The 15,567-nt window shown below is 42.5% G+C and overlaps 1 protein-coding gene across 1 annotated transcript in view; it reads right to left on the minus strand.

Moving 5' to 3' along the window:
• Nucleotides 1–15,567, minus strand: part of faf1 (Fas (TNFRSF6) associated factor 1) — a 60,793-nt gene that overhangs the window by 37,987 nt on the left and 7,239 nt on the right. The window contains exons 4-8 of the mRNA XM_071487780.1: nucleotides 12,840–13,105; nucleotides 12,622–12,713; nucleotides 11,823–11,914; nucleotides 5,146–5,251; nucleotides 128–214 (exon numbers count right to left, since the gene is read on the minus strand). Coding sequence (XP_071343881.1) covers nucleotides 128–214; nucleotides 5,146–5,251; nucleotides 11,823–11,914; nucleotides 12,622–12,713; nucleotides 12,840–13,105 — 643 coding nt within the window. The remainder of the gene's footprint in view (nucleotides 1–127; nucleotides 215–5,145; nucleotides 5,252–11,822; nucleotides 11,915–12,621; nucleotides 12,714–12,839; nucleotides 13,106–15,567) is intronic.

Consider the following 15,567-nt stretch of genomic DNA (forward strand, 5'->3'; position numbering starts at 1 on the left):
GGCAACATATAAAGAGCATTTACAGTACACAAAAAAGTGAGGATAGGTGAGATTTTTCCTGTATAATTAGGGTAAGTCTGGGTAACAAGTCTTCGTTTTTGATTGTGTTTGTGTGTGTGCCTCTTACAGAGTCATCAGATGCTGACGCAGGCCATCCCTCCCACTGTTGATGCCGGACTGGGATGTTGGTCAGGTCTGAAATGTTCCTCTTCACCTGTGAACAAAGCAAAGTTCAAATTATTACTGTATGTTCAAAATACAAAAATTTAATTTGCACAACATTTGTAAAAAAGTGTTTAAAAAAACATCACAAGCTCAGCTCTGACTCTCCACTGAAAGCTTTGCAACTCTCTTTACAATCCTGTCTGTAAAAGTAACTGTGTTAGTAGTATTATAATTAGAAAATATTCCTTTTTCATCAAAGTACTCTCCATTCAGCAACATGAGGAAAAACTAGGATGGAGGCAAAGAACTCAGGAGGAGATGAGACAAAAGGAGGGAGGAGGAGAAAAACATAAAAAAAGACAGCCAGTGTTATCAGCATTCTTCAGATGCCACAGCTAATGCCCAGCAACAACAGCCCCACGCTCTGAAATGAACAGTATTTCTCTTCTCCCATTCATGCGCGGACGCTGTATCTGCATCACTTAATAACATTCCGTGCTTTTAAACAGTTAGCAGCCAGCAACGCCTGTCCCACCAAGCGCCGTGTTACCCTGTCCAATGGGTTGTTGGTTTAAAGCCCTAACGCCAGCCTGATGTGCGCCAGCCGAAGCTGATCAAAGCCCCGTCGGCGTCTGAGCGCTGGCGGCCGTGGATTCTAATGGATTTGTTCGGTAGAATTCTGCCATTCGGGCCCGCAGGGCTGGACACTGATGCTGAGAAAACTGTCCATTGTGGAACATAGATCCCTGCACACACGGGTCAAATCCTGTCTTTGTAAAAAGTACTGAGGAGAGATGGATCCTTGAGCACATGCAGGGCTACTGATCATGGAGGTGGAAACTTAAAGAACGCTACACACACAAAGTCAAAGCCAATGTCAAGCAAAGCAGGAAAGCAGCTGCAAAACACTGAACTATGAAGACTGTGGGGGCAGACTTTGGTTGGGCTCTTGCACCTTAAAACTCTAATGTTACGACGATTTGCATCTGTATATGTACTTGTGTGGGTGTCTGAGAGCACAGACACATGATGGCCAAATTCAAGAAATGATTATATCCCTTTATCAAGGCAACAGTTCATATTCCCTCTATGTTATCAAGCTCTCAAAGAAATTATATTTTATTTGTGCTGGGCCTGGCACAGCAAAGCAATCTGAAGTACAAACAAGCTGAGAAAAAAAATAAAAGAACAATAATAAATGAGTGGCACATTCCTTTGTCTTACTATCGTAAATCCCTCACCACACTGCTCGGTGCCTATCCTTATGAAGAGAAGCTATGGCCAGGATAGCAGGCTGGGGTCAGAGCGGGTGGCCAGTGTTATTACAGAGTGTAATATCTATGTTTGACCAGCCGGACTACAGGGATTTGACTGACCGGCGGGCCGGCCGATGAATAGAGGGGAAAAGGGAGGAAAGGAGAGGCATAAACACTAGTAATGAAGAGGCTGCAGTCAGAGGTTAAAGCAGCATCAGAGAAACAACAAACTAACGCCCACCACAGAGAGAGTTGAGGTGAGAGGTGGAGGAGGAGGAGGAGAGTGGAGACGGACAGCAAAAGACACCTGGCAGAGGACAACCTGATCTCACCACAAAAAAGAAAGAAAACACAGCTACACAGAAGGCCTGCCTACCTGAACCTACCCCACCAGAATCTGTAGCCAGACATTTACATTAATCTTCTCTGCTCATATGAAAAAATATGGTGCAATTATGAGAATCCGATGGAACAATATCAAAGATAAACAGTAAGTAAGTTAGAGCATACAGTAACCAAACAACTGGGTGACACAATGCCTTGCCCTAGCTTCTCCAGGTAGCTGAAGTTTTTGCTGTAATCCCCGTCTGCAAAGCAATGCATGTGTTGGCCACAGCAGCAACCATAGATGTAGCAATACTGTCTAATGCTGCCCCCTGTCTGCCAAAACAGTTATCTCCCTGATAAGTTAGACTGCAACAAGATAAAGCAATTATATTTAATCCTTGACTCAAAGGGACAGATTTTATATAGCAAATTCCTATTTATACTAGTCAGATAAAAATGTGTTTGACCCTAAACAATAGAGTACTGTTGGAATGTCAATATATGACAATGTGTTTTAATAAGCCGAAAGACTCTCGCAGCTCATGAAAAGTATCAAACAACCTGACTTGTACATAAAAAACTAAAACGTAAAGGAAATGTCTTTAGCAGAGCAGAGGAGGGTTTAAAGAAAGTACAGCGCTGCTGATTTGTGTGCTGCTGTTCGTGTTGAGATGAGGCAGGGGTGTACGAGCCAGTTATACACAACATTAGCTAGACTGTGGTGCTGAGCTGCTGGCAATATGCCTCACGGCAAAATTAATGATCCAATCATTGTAAATGCCAATTGCCTGTAATCCCTGGCTGGAAGCAAATCAAAGAGAAGGAAAGGTTTCCGTTAAACAGTCACAAGCTCTCTCTCGCTCTCTTTCTTCATCTCCCCTAGGCACCAGATGCCTTTCTTTCATTCCTTTTTCGATCCAGCCTTCTTTTTCTCAGCTCTGTAGCTCTGTCTGCATTTGGTTCCTATATGTCTCCCAGCTGCAGAGCAGGGATGGGGCCCAGGCGCAGCCCCGGGGGGCAGTAGAGGAGGGAAATCCCCAGGACAACTGGTCTGGTCACGGACAGCTCAGGACCCAGCAGCCATCCCTATTCTACCCTCTACTTCCCTGGCAAACATTTGCTCTCCAGCTTAGCTCAGAAGCTAGCCAGCAACTTACCCCCACACTCTTGTCTGGTAATGCCAATCAGAGTCTACACAGCCCTGTGCTCTAGAGATGGAGAAGAAAGAAGGTAGAGAGAGGACACTGGGAGAAAAAGATGGAGAATGAAGGGACAGAAAAGGAGGGGCAAGGGCAGATCCCTGAGAGCCACAAGGCAAAGCCAGAGCCTTTGGCAAAGACAAACAAGAAGACAGGACTCTATCCCTATTGATATGCACAAGCAGGGACCATCAGCTAGTCTTCATCTAAGACAAAAGGGAGAATGGGGAGAGAAAGGTGCTCTGTAGTGGAGTCCATATGTGTCTGTGAGTGGACACAGTATGAGGAGAAAAGGAAGTCAGGCAGGCTGAATATGGTGTTACTTCTTTGTTGCATTCTTAAGTCTTCTTATGATGACAGAAATACACTACTCCCCTTTCTGTTTGTGTCTTATTATTGTTTTTATCTCTCCTCATCTCCTATGAACATGATAATTTATTCCAAAGCAACATCACCCACGCCTGTAACGATTATATTTGTACCTGTAGTTCTAGACACAGGCTACTGAACCATCCACATCAGTCCCTAAATGGTATATACACATTGTTTAATGATATGATATTATTCCCAAACACATTACATTAATAAAGAAGGTAAGAAGCCTGTTCCCTCGCCAAAGAGTAAATATATAAAGAGCATGGCCAACATGGGGCAAACAGAGTCCAGATCTAAGCAGGTTAAAGTTCTGGGCCTCATTTTCACTGCAGGGGGCCTTGAGATGCCTAAAGACAAGCATGCGTAAGGAAAAGACCACGACATGGAGGCCTGTTTAAGCCCACATTGTCCCTTCTCTATCCCCTATGGCCTCTTACAGCACCCCCACCAAGCCAACAGTCCTTTGCCTCCTTTCTGTGTCCATGGTTCCCCCCTCCCACACCACAGGAACCCCTCCCTAGTGTTTGTAATCCCAGCAGAAACACTTAAGGTTCACAGTGGGTGCTCATCAAAACCATCTGCCTGAGAAGCGAGTGAGAGAGAAAGGGAGAGATGATGGAGGGAGGAGAAAAAGGAAAGAGTGAGGGAGGAGAGGTAGAAGACCAGGGAGGCAAACCGCCTCCTCCAGTTCAGATGTTGGTTGTACTAATCTGTTCAATTAGCACCATTACAAGCCCTGCTAGTAGCCTCATTATTATTAGCGTAATCTTCACCTACACTGCCACAAGCAAAAGAGCAGGAACAGTTTTTACTGATGCCTGAGAGTAAATGGACTCAATGTAAAACATGGAGACCATAAAGATAAAGGATAAACAAACTAAAAAACAGGAAATCAAACTTATGCACAGACACCACAAGAATGAAAACAACTAAAGACTGACATTTTCAATGCCGTACACAATATTTTGGGCAAATGATGACTACTTCATTTTACATGCGAGGTAAAATCAAGAGCGGCTCTCCTCTGTCCCAACTGATCAGTCTTTGGGGAGCTTATTTCCTCTCACCTGTGACAGCAGGCTACCCGCTGTGAATAATAAATGATGCCTGCTCAGGTCTCCCTCTGCAAAGTGCAGGGGTGGGGGGAGTACAGCAGGACCGTACAGGCCGGTAACACCCATATATGTGTGTGTAGGGGATTGCTCACATGAGCCCAAACATACACACATGCTAACTCATCTACATAGGCAACCAAGCGCACACATTTTCATGCTCTTCCACCTTTAATCCATTTGTGGCCGTGATAGCAATAACTGATGGACAGAGAAGTGTACTGCCTTCACACGGGCTCCAGTATGAGTTATTATAAATGTTTCATAGGCTGCCAAATCTACTGTTTAGTTTCAGACGAAGAAAATGAATGGACTCTGTCTCTTTCCATTGCTCCCGCATGCCTAGATCAAACAATGTTCAGTCATTTAAACCGCCTCCTCGACTGCTGAGACTGCTGAGCGAGAGGGAGAAAGACGCAGTGTAGGGGGGAGTGTGGAGAAAAAGACAGGGTTGTACAGCTGTGAGAGTAATTATGTGCTCGGAAATGTGATCATTTGTGATGAATAATGAATCGATGGCTGAAATAGACTAGCAATGTTTGGCAAATGGAATGAAAGCTGTGTTATGGGAAACCTAAATCAGGTACAATAGTATTATGTATGTGAGAGTCTGTGGGTGAGTTACTGAGGCCTTTTGCAGGCGTGCGTGAATATGAATTGACTTTCTGAGGTAATGCATGGTCTGTGTCCGTGTGCATGCTGGTGTCATACCTCCTGTATGGTTCTGGAGCCGGGGAAGTTGAGGCTGTAGTCCCTCTGGGCCTCACGGTGGCTGATGACCAGCAGGAAGTTCTGGTTTAAGGAGTCTTGGAGAGCACTAAATGAGGAGAGAAACATTTTAAATAGTGAGAAACAGGGATGAACAAATAAATAAATAAATAAATAAATAAATAAATAAATAGAAAGTGATGCAGAAAAAAGACAACTTAAAGAGGGGAGGCAGAATAAAGACCCAGAGGAAGAAAAGGGGAAGGAGGGGACAAAGAAAAACAAACATTATCACTAAGAGCGACTGAGTCAAGTAAAGGGCAAGCTGAAACTTGTCAACTGGTGGCAGCCTGCTAGCCCATGGGGAGGTGGGTGCCTCCTCAGGGGGCTAGTCGACCACTTCACTGGTTGTGTTTTAACAAGCCTGGCCAAAGCTGCGCTCAGCACAGCAGGCTACCGCAGCTATGACCACCTGCACAGTAACAGCATGGAGTCCATCAGGCTGCCTTATTGCTGACAAACCAATATTTAACTGTGACATACCACACAGTGGTAGCACCAACTAACCACATCTGCAGGGTTTCCTGGGGTTTTTGACCTTTACCAACTTGACCTGTACCGTCTCCGCAATTACCTTGCCAGTCAGATTTCTGGCTTTCAGTCCCTGTTTGTTTTGGGAAACAGTGCCAAGTCCCTATCAGTTTTCAGGTGAGTGCACAATGCAGCAAGTGAAGGACCAGCACTTTAACTACTTTCATTCTCAAGCTGAAGAAGCAAATAATAAAGAGCCATTATTGAGCATCATGATACACAACCACTTCAGCAGATGCTGCTGGATTACTGCTGTATTAAGCTACTTCACAGTCCCTGTCTGTCTTCTGAACTGACATGATGATAATAACTTTATAGTCATTATAGTTATATCAATTATAATTCATATCCATCCATATCTATTGCACCTGTTGAGACCTGTTGATGAATGTGTGACCAATGATTATGAAATGCTCCAAAACTATGCATCAGTTTCAACATTGTGAAGGATTCTTCAGCTTTAGGTGAAACGGACATCATAACAACATGCATCAAAAATGATTACAACACTGAAACTGTCACAGATGTATTAATATAACCAGTAAAGCCAATGTGACATACCATAATATCTTACCTCCTACTGAAAGACTAAATGAACCACTGAACAGCCTATAAATCTGTCTATTCAATCATAACAATCAGTTAAAATGGTAATAATAAATTTTTTTTGCCCAAAGTATGGGCAACATTGGTGGGCCAAAAAAGACAGATGCAACCACTGGTCTGACATGTCAGTGGGACGCCATGTACTGATTTCATTGTAAGCAGAGACATAGCAGTGGAGACACGACCTGTACAAGAGGCCTAAAAAAAGAGCAGAGTTTCTGGACTGGCATTGTAGTTGCTCAGTATCTCACAGCAGTGACGCTGTCTGTGAACGATGCAAACGTAGACACTTTGTGTGCTTCACGTAGAGAGGAGGAGGTGGGGGAATCAACTTTTGGAAGCTTCATTTACAATAAGCTGTGAGGTTAAGTAGCGTTTTGAGCAAACGCTGGGTCTGTGAGGCTGAATATCAATGGGAGGCTTAAGGGCCGAAGCAGCCACTTAATCAGGGCTCAGAACCCAAGGAGAGGAGGAAGAGTTGAGAGAAAGAGAGGGATGGGGGAATTAATATGTAGCGCACACATTAATTATGCAATCACACCCTTAATCTGTGCAGATCTGGACGAGCTTATGTTAACAGAAGCTCAAATTTACTGTAATGACAGCATATTTACATTGACTAAAACTGCGAAATCAATATGTAAATGTAATGTTTGTTGTAGCTAACTGGGGAAGATTGGAAATGTGTGGAGTGGGAAGGATGGATGCATATGTAATGGGGCCGAGCAGAAGGATGAGAGAGATGTGTGTGCATGTGTGTGAGAGAGAGCAAGAGAGAGAGTGAGAGTGAGAGTGAGAGTGAGAGAGAGAGAGAGAGAGAGAGAGGAGAAATGGAAGGGGTAGGGACACATAAATAAGGATCTAGCTAATATCATGATTATGTTTGGACACAGTCCCGAGCTACTGCTGGCAGGCAGCTAGACCCCTAAATAGACAGAGATAGAGGGTAAACTGAGTGGAAGTGTTACTCTGTCCTTCCAAGCAAAGAAGGAACATCTTATCAGTCATTTATGGCAGACCGACGAGCTATTTGGTATGTGTGCGGGTAGAGTTCTGTTCAAGATTTACTTTGAAAAATCTGATCACTTATTGCGCTCTATAGTACAAATATAGCAACTCAAAATATCAAATGCATTCAGAGTGGGGAAAAAAGACTGCCATTCATAGTGAGTCATTTCCTCATCATTTCCCATCTGTCTGAAGAGGCCTGCTGGTTCATAAATAAACAAAACACCCATGTTTCAAGTCTAATATCCCTTTGTCTGGACTGCTTTCACCACTGATGTTGTCAAAGCTGCTGTCTTCTGATAAAAGCAGGCCCCTCAAGCAGTACAGGGTTGAAATGTGGATGTCTCAGTGTTTGCTTCTGCCTTCAGAGGTCTCTTTCTCACTCAACACACACACTCTGTGACACCAAGGTCGGCCTGCGACATCTCTGGAGGTACTTGACATGGCATAAGGGTGCCGAGAGGAAAATGTCATTTAACTTTATGGACAGAGAAAATGGAGCATTTTGCAGGGGAGAAGAGCAGGCTAAACAGATTGGTTTCATTCTGAGGTAAGCCCATCGCCTAAGCTGTGAGTCCCTGCGGCACAGAGCAGACTCTAGACCTTATTAAACTAGCACTGCCAGACACAGAGGCGCACGCGCGCACACACAATGTGACATGTGCCTGTAAAACACAAATACCCATACACACACACTCTGTCACACGCACATTCTCCCCAAAATCTCACACACTCATGCATACTCTCTGATGTAATGCGTGTTTTCAACCGCTTAGCCACACACTTTAAACACTTCCAAAATGTCCCTTCATCTCAGTTTCTTCTCTTAAAAACACACTGACCAGGACAGTACATGCTGACTGATCATCATATGTGTAATACCTAAAGAGGAGGTCATGAATTGCACACACACCTTACCTCCTCCACATTTTGCATCCGCAACAAAGCAGGAGGATGCGAAACCGCTCTGGCTCTGCTCGGTTTTGGTCTGCCATCTTGTCGCAAAGTTAATCAGCATGCTTACCGTTAGATACTTCCCATCACGGTTGCTTTAGCCAACCAGTTAGCTATCTCCCTGAAGCATCTGTGTATCTGCTATTGGATAGCTGACACACAGAGGGAGAGGTGGGGGAACAGGAGGCCGCAATAAAAATAAAAAATAAAAAAAAACACACAAAACCTAATGAATCATTTTTGCAATTTGAAATTTCTTTGAGAGTTCAAATTAAAATAACCTTTTCATTGGCAAACCTGCTTGCTGAGAGCTGAAGCGGCGAAATAAACGAGGAAGAAAACAGGTTCCATTGAAATATTCATCAGGTCTTCATCATTTATGCAAAAGATTAGCTCCTCCTCAACACCCTCTTGTATTCACAGTCAGTCATCAACATAGCCACAGAGAAAAACCTTCTTCACACTGGGCTTTAACACTGCAGTCCTAACTGCACATCACATCGCTAACTAAATAACTACCTGAGATGGATTGGTGCTCAAAGGAAAATCTCCCAAAGCCTCAAGATTTATTTCTAATCAAACAAGAAAACTAAGCGAAGTTTACTCAGCGGGATCATAATGACAGTGCAGCCCTATTTAATCAGTCAGTTTGGTTTAGGTGTGTGCTGCAAGAGCCAAGCTCTACAAAGTAATTGCCAGGGTTATTACCATTTATGGGAAATTTGCATTTTTACTCAGCAACAATTTGAAGCAAATCAACACTGTGAAATTAAATTTAGGTGGATAACAGTCTTTTCAGGCTACAAACTAGCAAATACAGTTTAGTGAAAGTGATAGTTTCATTAACCTCATTCAAAATATATAATCTAAGTTTACCTGAGAATATTGGTTATACAATAGACAATAGCATTAGTAAACACAACACATTTTTACTGAGAAGAATAGTAAGTAAATACACATTGTTCTGCCCTTTTCCATGTTAATTTTGGTTTCATAACACAGAATTACACTGAAGTCCTACAATAGCTTTTCACCCCTAAATACTGAACCACACCACCATAACATTTACATTGTTAAATATGTAGATTATGCACAATTAATCATAAAGTCTCATAAAGCAACATTGTGTCTCTGTGAGTTATGATCATGTCACGAAGCCGTCTATTCAGACTACAACTAGGAGTGACCAAAGGTGGATGTTTACAAATTCTGTGGTGTAAAGTAATGGAGAAGAGACAACAGATAGAAGCAATGTGCCTACTTGAGCAATAGTGAGAGGGGGAAAAGTTAAATACTGTAAAAATGAATGAAATGAAAATGAAATGACTGTGGTTTGTAGGAAGAGGCTTATAACTGTGATTACTATAGTAGCTGTAATATTAAGTGAGATAATTTGGTTCATCAATAACTGCAGACGTAGGTAGTGGTACCAGATCAGACAATTCATTTCATCATAACGCATCAGTACCTTGAGTTGCTATGGTGGCGATAATATGCACGGCCCTACCAGCAAACTTTAGAACAAGGCCTTTACTGGCACTGAGCTCCGTCTACCGCAACAAATTTGCACACACTGCACAGTAAATTGAACGTGCTGTGGATATACGGTGTGACCACAGTTTATTTTTACTGCAGGCTAACAGCTCGTCTGCTCCCACTACAGGGGACCCCCCCCCGCCTCATATTCTGTGATCTGTCACCTATTCTCTCCCAGTATGACAGCAGGGTCACCGTACACACACACACAATTATATACAAATGCGTGTGCATATACACTGGAGCCCACCCACTCCATTCAGCCCCAACTGTCCTCCACCAAAGTAGCTGACACAGAATAATGAGCTCCTGACACCCAAAATGATATCGATAACACTTGGAGAAATGGCAACGGCGCTGCTAAAAAGACACAGCAGTAAGTGGGGGAGTGAGAAGACGAGGAAAAGACGAGGAGAGGCAGAGAAGAGAGAGCGAGGGAGGGAAGACTGGGGAGATGAGGGCCATTAGCTGCCAACACAATATAACTACCACTTAGCCTAACTAGCAGACAAAGCGGCAAACCGCCAGATGACTTCTGGGGAGGGCTACAGTGCAATTTTTACTTTGAATCCACTGTCAACAAACACACTTAGGCCATTATATGTGAGACTATAAACAACTCTCCTTAATCAAGGCCAAGTATCAACTGGCTACAGAGCTACAACTGAAAATTGTCAAAAGATCCATTATCATGATCCTACCTAAATTTCTTTCCAGTGATATGACAGTTCATACGCACAGTAAAACTGGCAATCACAGAACATTACACTGAAAAATGTCCCAGGATGTACTTGACAAGTCTGCTAAACAGAAGCAGATTTTTAAAAATATTTTATTATCTATTAAGATTTCTTAAGTCATGATTCACGCTTTTTTTTTTTTTAATAATAATGTTGCTGACAACTAACGACTAATACAGTAGAGACAATCTTCAAGATTCTTTTTTAAAAAAAGCCCCCCGATGTTTACATTTTAAAAGGATGCTGCTAATGCTAATGCATGCACACACACACACACACACACACACACACACACACACACACACACACACACTGATCTCAAGCTCTCCAGCCATATATTCACTGTAAGAAACTAGCACAATAATAAAAAAAAAAAATGTGCACACAAATACTAAAATATCTTACAATATAAGTATGGACCCTCATATGTATTTATTTTTTAAGTTTGATGTTTAAGTCCAATGCCATTAAAATATAAAATAAAAAGGTTCCTGCTCACCCAACAATAAGGAAATAACAGGAGAAATATGACTTCTTTGGATGTTTACCTGACACTGATGAAAGGACAATCATTCATTCGGCTGCCACCTGTGATTGTATAACTGCTATGACTTGACACTGAGCTGCCTGACATTTCACAAGGAAAGGTTGCTAATGCTGCCACGCATTCACTGAGATGAACACAACAACCTCTGGATGGTGAACACTGGCTTAATTAACCTTTCTCAACTATCTCTCTCACCTATCTCTATTGTGACTGGGTGCTATCACTAATGTGACAGACTGGTGGGCTTTGAAAAAAATTAAAAATAAAAGATACGACGTGTGGATATCATATACACACACTCGAGAATAAAATGCAAAACAGCCTTCAGCAGGCAACAATGTCAGGATTAAAGATACAAATATGGGAGAGAAAATTATTATTTACACAACACACAGAGATTGCGGTGGTAGACCCTCCTCTCAAAATGTCACAATGGATGTGAGAAAATGAATGTGCAGCGGTGGGTCAAATGTCTCTTAATATACCAGTGAAAGTGGAATTTTCTGGCTGGAGTCTGTTGGCAAATTCTCCGTAACTGGATACAGACCGCCACCTGGTGTTCATTATCACATACTACACTCGTGCCAGTACCAGTAGTGTTTAATAGTGTGTGTATGTGCACCAGGATGTGGAGAAGATGAAGATTTATTATGGGATTACACAAATGTAGAAGAGTAAGAGAGTGCTGGACTGAATACCTGTTTTTGCTGGTGCTGGCAGTAGCGGCGATGTCTGGGGTCAGGACATACAAGCTGTTGTTCTTGGGCAGGTGTAAACTTCTCAGCAGCGTCTGATGACACACACACACACACACACACACACACACACACACACACACACACACACACACACACACACACACACACACACACACACACACACACACACACAACAATTTCAAGATTTATAGTTGTGGAGACAATGATTTGTTGTGGGAATAAAATTTGTGTCCATTACATATGATTGGATATAGGTACAGCTCTGAAAACCTTTGCATCTCCTGATGACTATATTGAGGGGAGCTTGGTAAGCTGAGCAAGGTCATGAGGGCAAGTGGTCTAAATTCCTTGTGGGCACAAACATTAAATATGAACACCCACATGGTTTTGTAGGATATTAGGGATAACAGCGTAAAACTGATTAATGTATGCTATTGTTCTGACACTACAAAGAATTTGAGCTATATCTGTAAAAGAGAAATAACCAGGATAACATGGTAACTGTGCACAGGCAAGGCAAGGAATGAACATATATTGTGTGATGTAAATGTTAAGATACAGGATGCAGCTAAAATTTTAAATTGACAAAGAATCACATTTTTTTAGATTTCGACACAGAGCACATTGTCAAATTTCAAAAATGAAACTAAAATAAAAGATATAAAAGACTGCAGGTTTAGCTTATATCACCACTGCTTTTTTTCTTTTCTTTGTGGTCCTATGTCTTTTTTTCATTTGCATGTTTGTGACAAACATTTTTACAGGTTTTTAGACTCACACTATCAGATACATCTCCACTTTTCCATCCCTTCAGCTGCATTTTGGACACTGGAACCCCAAGCTCTGTTTCAAGGATTTGTTTGATTCCTCCTGTAAATCAAATGTATGCAGACCAGAGGAAAAATTATATTTCATCTTTACATTATGCAAAAAAGTTTTATATTTTAACGAGTATTACACAGTATGTCTATCGTTGTGTATGTGTGTGGTGCTCACCGACTGTGCTGCCTTCCTCCAGCACCAGCTCTACAGACCGCTGCCGGTACTCCACCCTGAAGTGGAGCATCCGGGGCTGACGCTCTACAATGTGTCGGGAGGTGGGGTTGACGGGGCAAAAAGCTGAAGTTGAGGATGATGGGGGAGAGGAGGACGAAGACGAGGAGGAGGGGGGAGGAACTGAACCTCCTGCTGCTGCATCAGCTGCTTCTGATTGGCTAGCAGGTCCGTACACGCTGGCCTGGCTCGCCTCGCTGGAAAAGTTACTGTACAGAAATTAAAATTTTACTGATGGCGTGGAGGATTGAGCATGCAGTCTTCAAACAGTATTTCAAAAATGTCAGATCATAAAGGACAGGAAGAAGTGGACCGTTAGAGGAAGCAGCCAAAACATAAACGATGCTTTGAGAAACAAGACAGAAAAAAGAAAATGCCAACAAGAAATGCTTTCCCTCCCATCCTGTCTTACAATATCAGCTTATTTTCTCTGTTCTGCTTGCTCAGTATATGACCCATGTTTCACACTAGACAGTAATTAATGTCTTTTTACTCTCAACCACGAACAAAGTGTGTCCTTTGTTCCTTGAAGTGTAAGTAGCAACTGTCTTGCACGAACTGGGTGCCAGACTCAGACTTTTTAACAAAGGCTGTATTTTATTTGGCCCAACGCACTGGAGAGGCCACTGTCCTGAGGCGTAGGTCGACTGTCAACAGCCACAAAACTGGGCCAATGAGGGAGGGGGGTATTAACCCAACAAAAAGATTGCACATTTTAACTATCTCCTCAACCAGCAGCTTCACAAACACACTTTAGAGGCTACTTATTTGCTGATCAAAATCTATCCTAATATTATATTTGCCAAACAGAATAGTTACTGAAACTAAGAAGAAATGAGCAACTGGTTAATAAGTCGCTCAATATTGGCCAGTTTTTGAGACTGACACTGTGTTTCAAGGCCAAATGAGTCACACAGACATTAAGTTACCTGACTTAAGCTCATGTGTATGAGTTAATCAATGCAAAAACATACATTAAACCCATCTTTGTGACATGAAAGCATCTGAAAAGCACCTGAATGCTTGAAACACAGATGGCATGAAACATGAAAAAGAAAGTAAGGCATACCATGACAACATGTAAATATTTGGTATTTTTAATGGCCATGGCAGCATTTGGAGGAGGCCATTAAGATTGTATTCAGTGCAAAATAAAACTACCGCTAAGGTGAACCAGACTAATGAGTCTTGTGTGTAAGGAGTCAGGGCGAAAGCCATGATGCTCAAATGAGATGGCTGAAGTAGCAACAGATTTCACTCCAAAGGGCAAAGGGAAAAAAATGAGAGATCTTCCCAAGAGGATTCTTGCAATTCTCGAAAAAAAAATAGCTTCAAGCGAGAGCGCTCACAAACAAGTAAAAGAAATCCTGAGTGCACTTTCACCTAAACTTGGCACAGTAACACTGAAGGCCGTTAAATTGTCCGTTGTTGCTGTTTGGGCCTAGTTCCATGCTGCCCTACATCTAGATGGCACTGTTCTCCTGTGCAGTCCAGAAGGTGTCCTAAAGCAGACAAAGCTACTGAGCCCTTCATCCACGGACAAACTGTCTAGACCAGAGACTGAGATTCAGCTTTTTTAAGTCCTACCAGGTAACCTCAGATGACCTGAGGGATTTTAGTTACTGATCAACACGGCAAGCTTCTTTTAATTTTCAACCTTCTTACTAAAGAGGACACAAGCAAGGAGGGAAATGCATTTTAGACAAGAGCACTGGCGTAGCCTCCAACTGGCCACAGCTCAGGTCACGTCATCAGAGTCTGTTTACTGGGCAACACCAGCCTACTCAAACCAGTGCCAGCCACTTAGTAAATGTGTTGGCTGCTGGTCACACTGCCAGCCAGCCCCCATTCATAGCAATGTGTGCCCTTGAGAAAGACCGGCAATATTCTCATGGCCCAGGGGCCTGAACCACACTAAAGCACATGCATGCATGCGCACACATGCACACAAGTGTGTACACAAAATAAAGCGGTTTAACAGAACGTCTCCAGTTTGAGTGGGTTCAGATCAGCTCACTGCATTCATGAGTGTCAACTAACCGTTGAAGGAAAGTGGAGGGCACAAAGCCTCTTAAAGAAACCTTTTCTATTCAGAAACTGTGTACAACTCCACACTTGGCAGAAAGTTTCCTAGCAGTTGCAGTGTCTTTTATATTGTTCCTCTCTTAAACAGCAACACAGAGACCATAGCAGGAGCAATAACCTCCAACTCAGTAGCATCTAAGTTAGTGTTATTTGTCGGCTATGTATTCATGTGGACATCTTTATAGTCAACAACACTTACATCAATATTTTGTTTCATCATGGGTGATACAGAAAATTTATTCTAATTAGTTCTGTCCTTTTCAAGTGGTGTACAAACTATACCCGCTGTTATCACAACGTGCGCTTGGGTACAAGTCAGGTACAAGCTAAAGGAAAACAGACCCTGTAACTTCACATTGCCTAGTCATTGCCAAGGTGAGAAGTTCAACTTCACGCTCATACAATCAATCCTGTATTCTTTGAAAGTAGCTTTACATGCTTGTTTAGAGTGTGAACAATACACACTGGTGTCAGTCATATGGCACGTATTCCTCAGTGGTGTATTCACATATATTCTTTGTATTCTCTCATACTTTTTTACATGATCGTTTGACAGAAAGAACAACAACGCACTGTCACAAATAAT

This window comes from Trachinotus anak, unplaced genomic scaffold, assembly GCF_046630095.1.
Source record: "Trachinotus anak isolate AG129_WGS33_773 ecotype Australia unplaced genomic scaffold, CSIRO_AGI_Tana_v1 ptg000010l, whole genome shotgun sequence".
Classification (NCBI taxonomy): domain Eukaryota; kingdom Metazoa; phylum Chordata; class Actinopteri; order Carangiformes; family Carangidae; genus Trachinotus; species Trachinotus anak.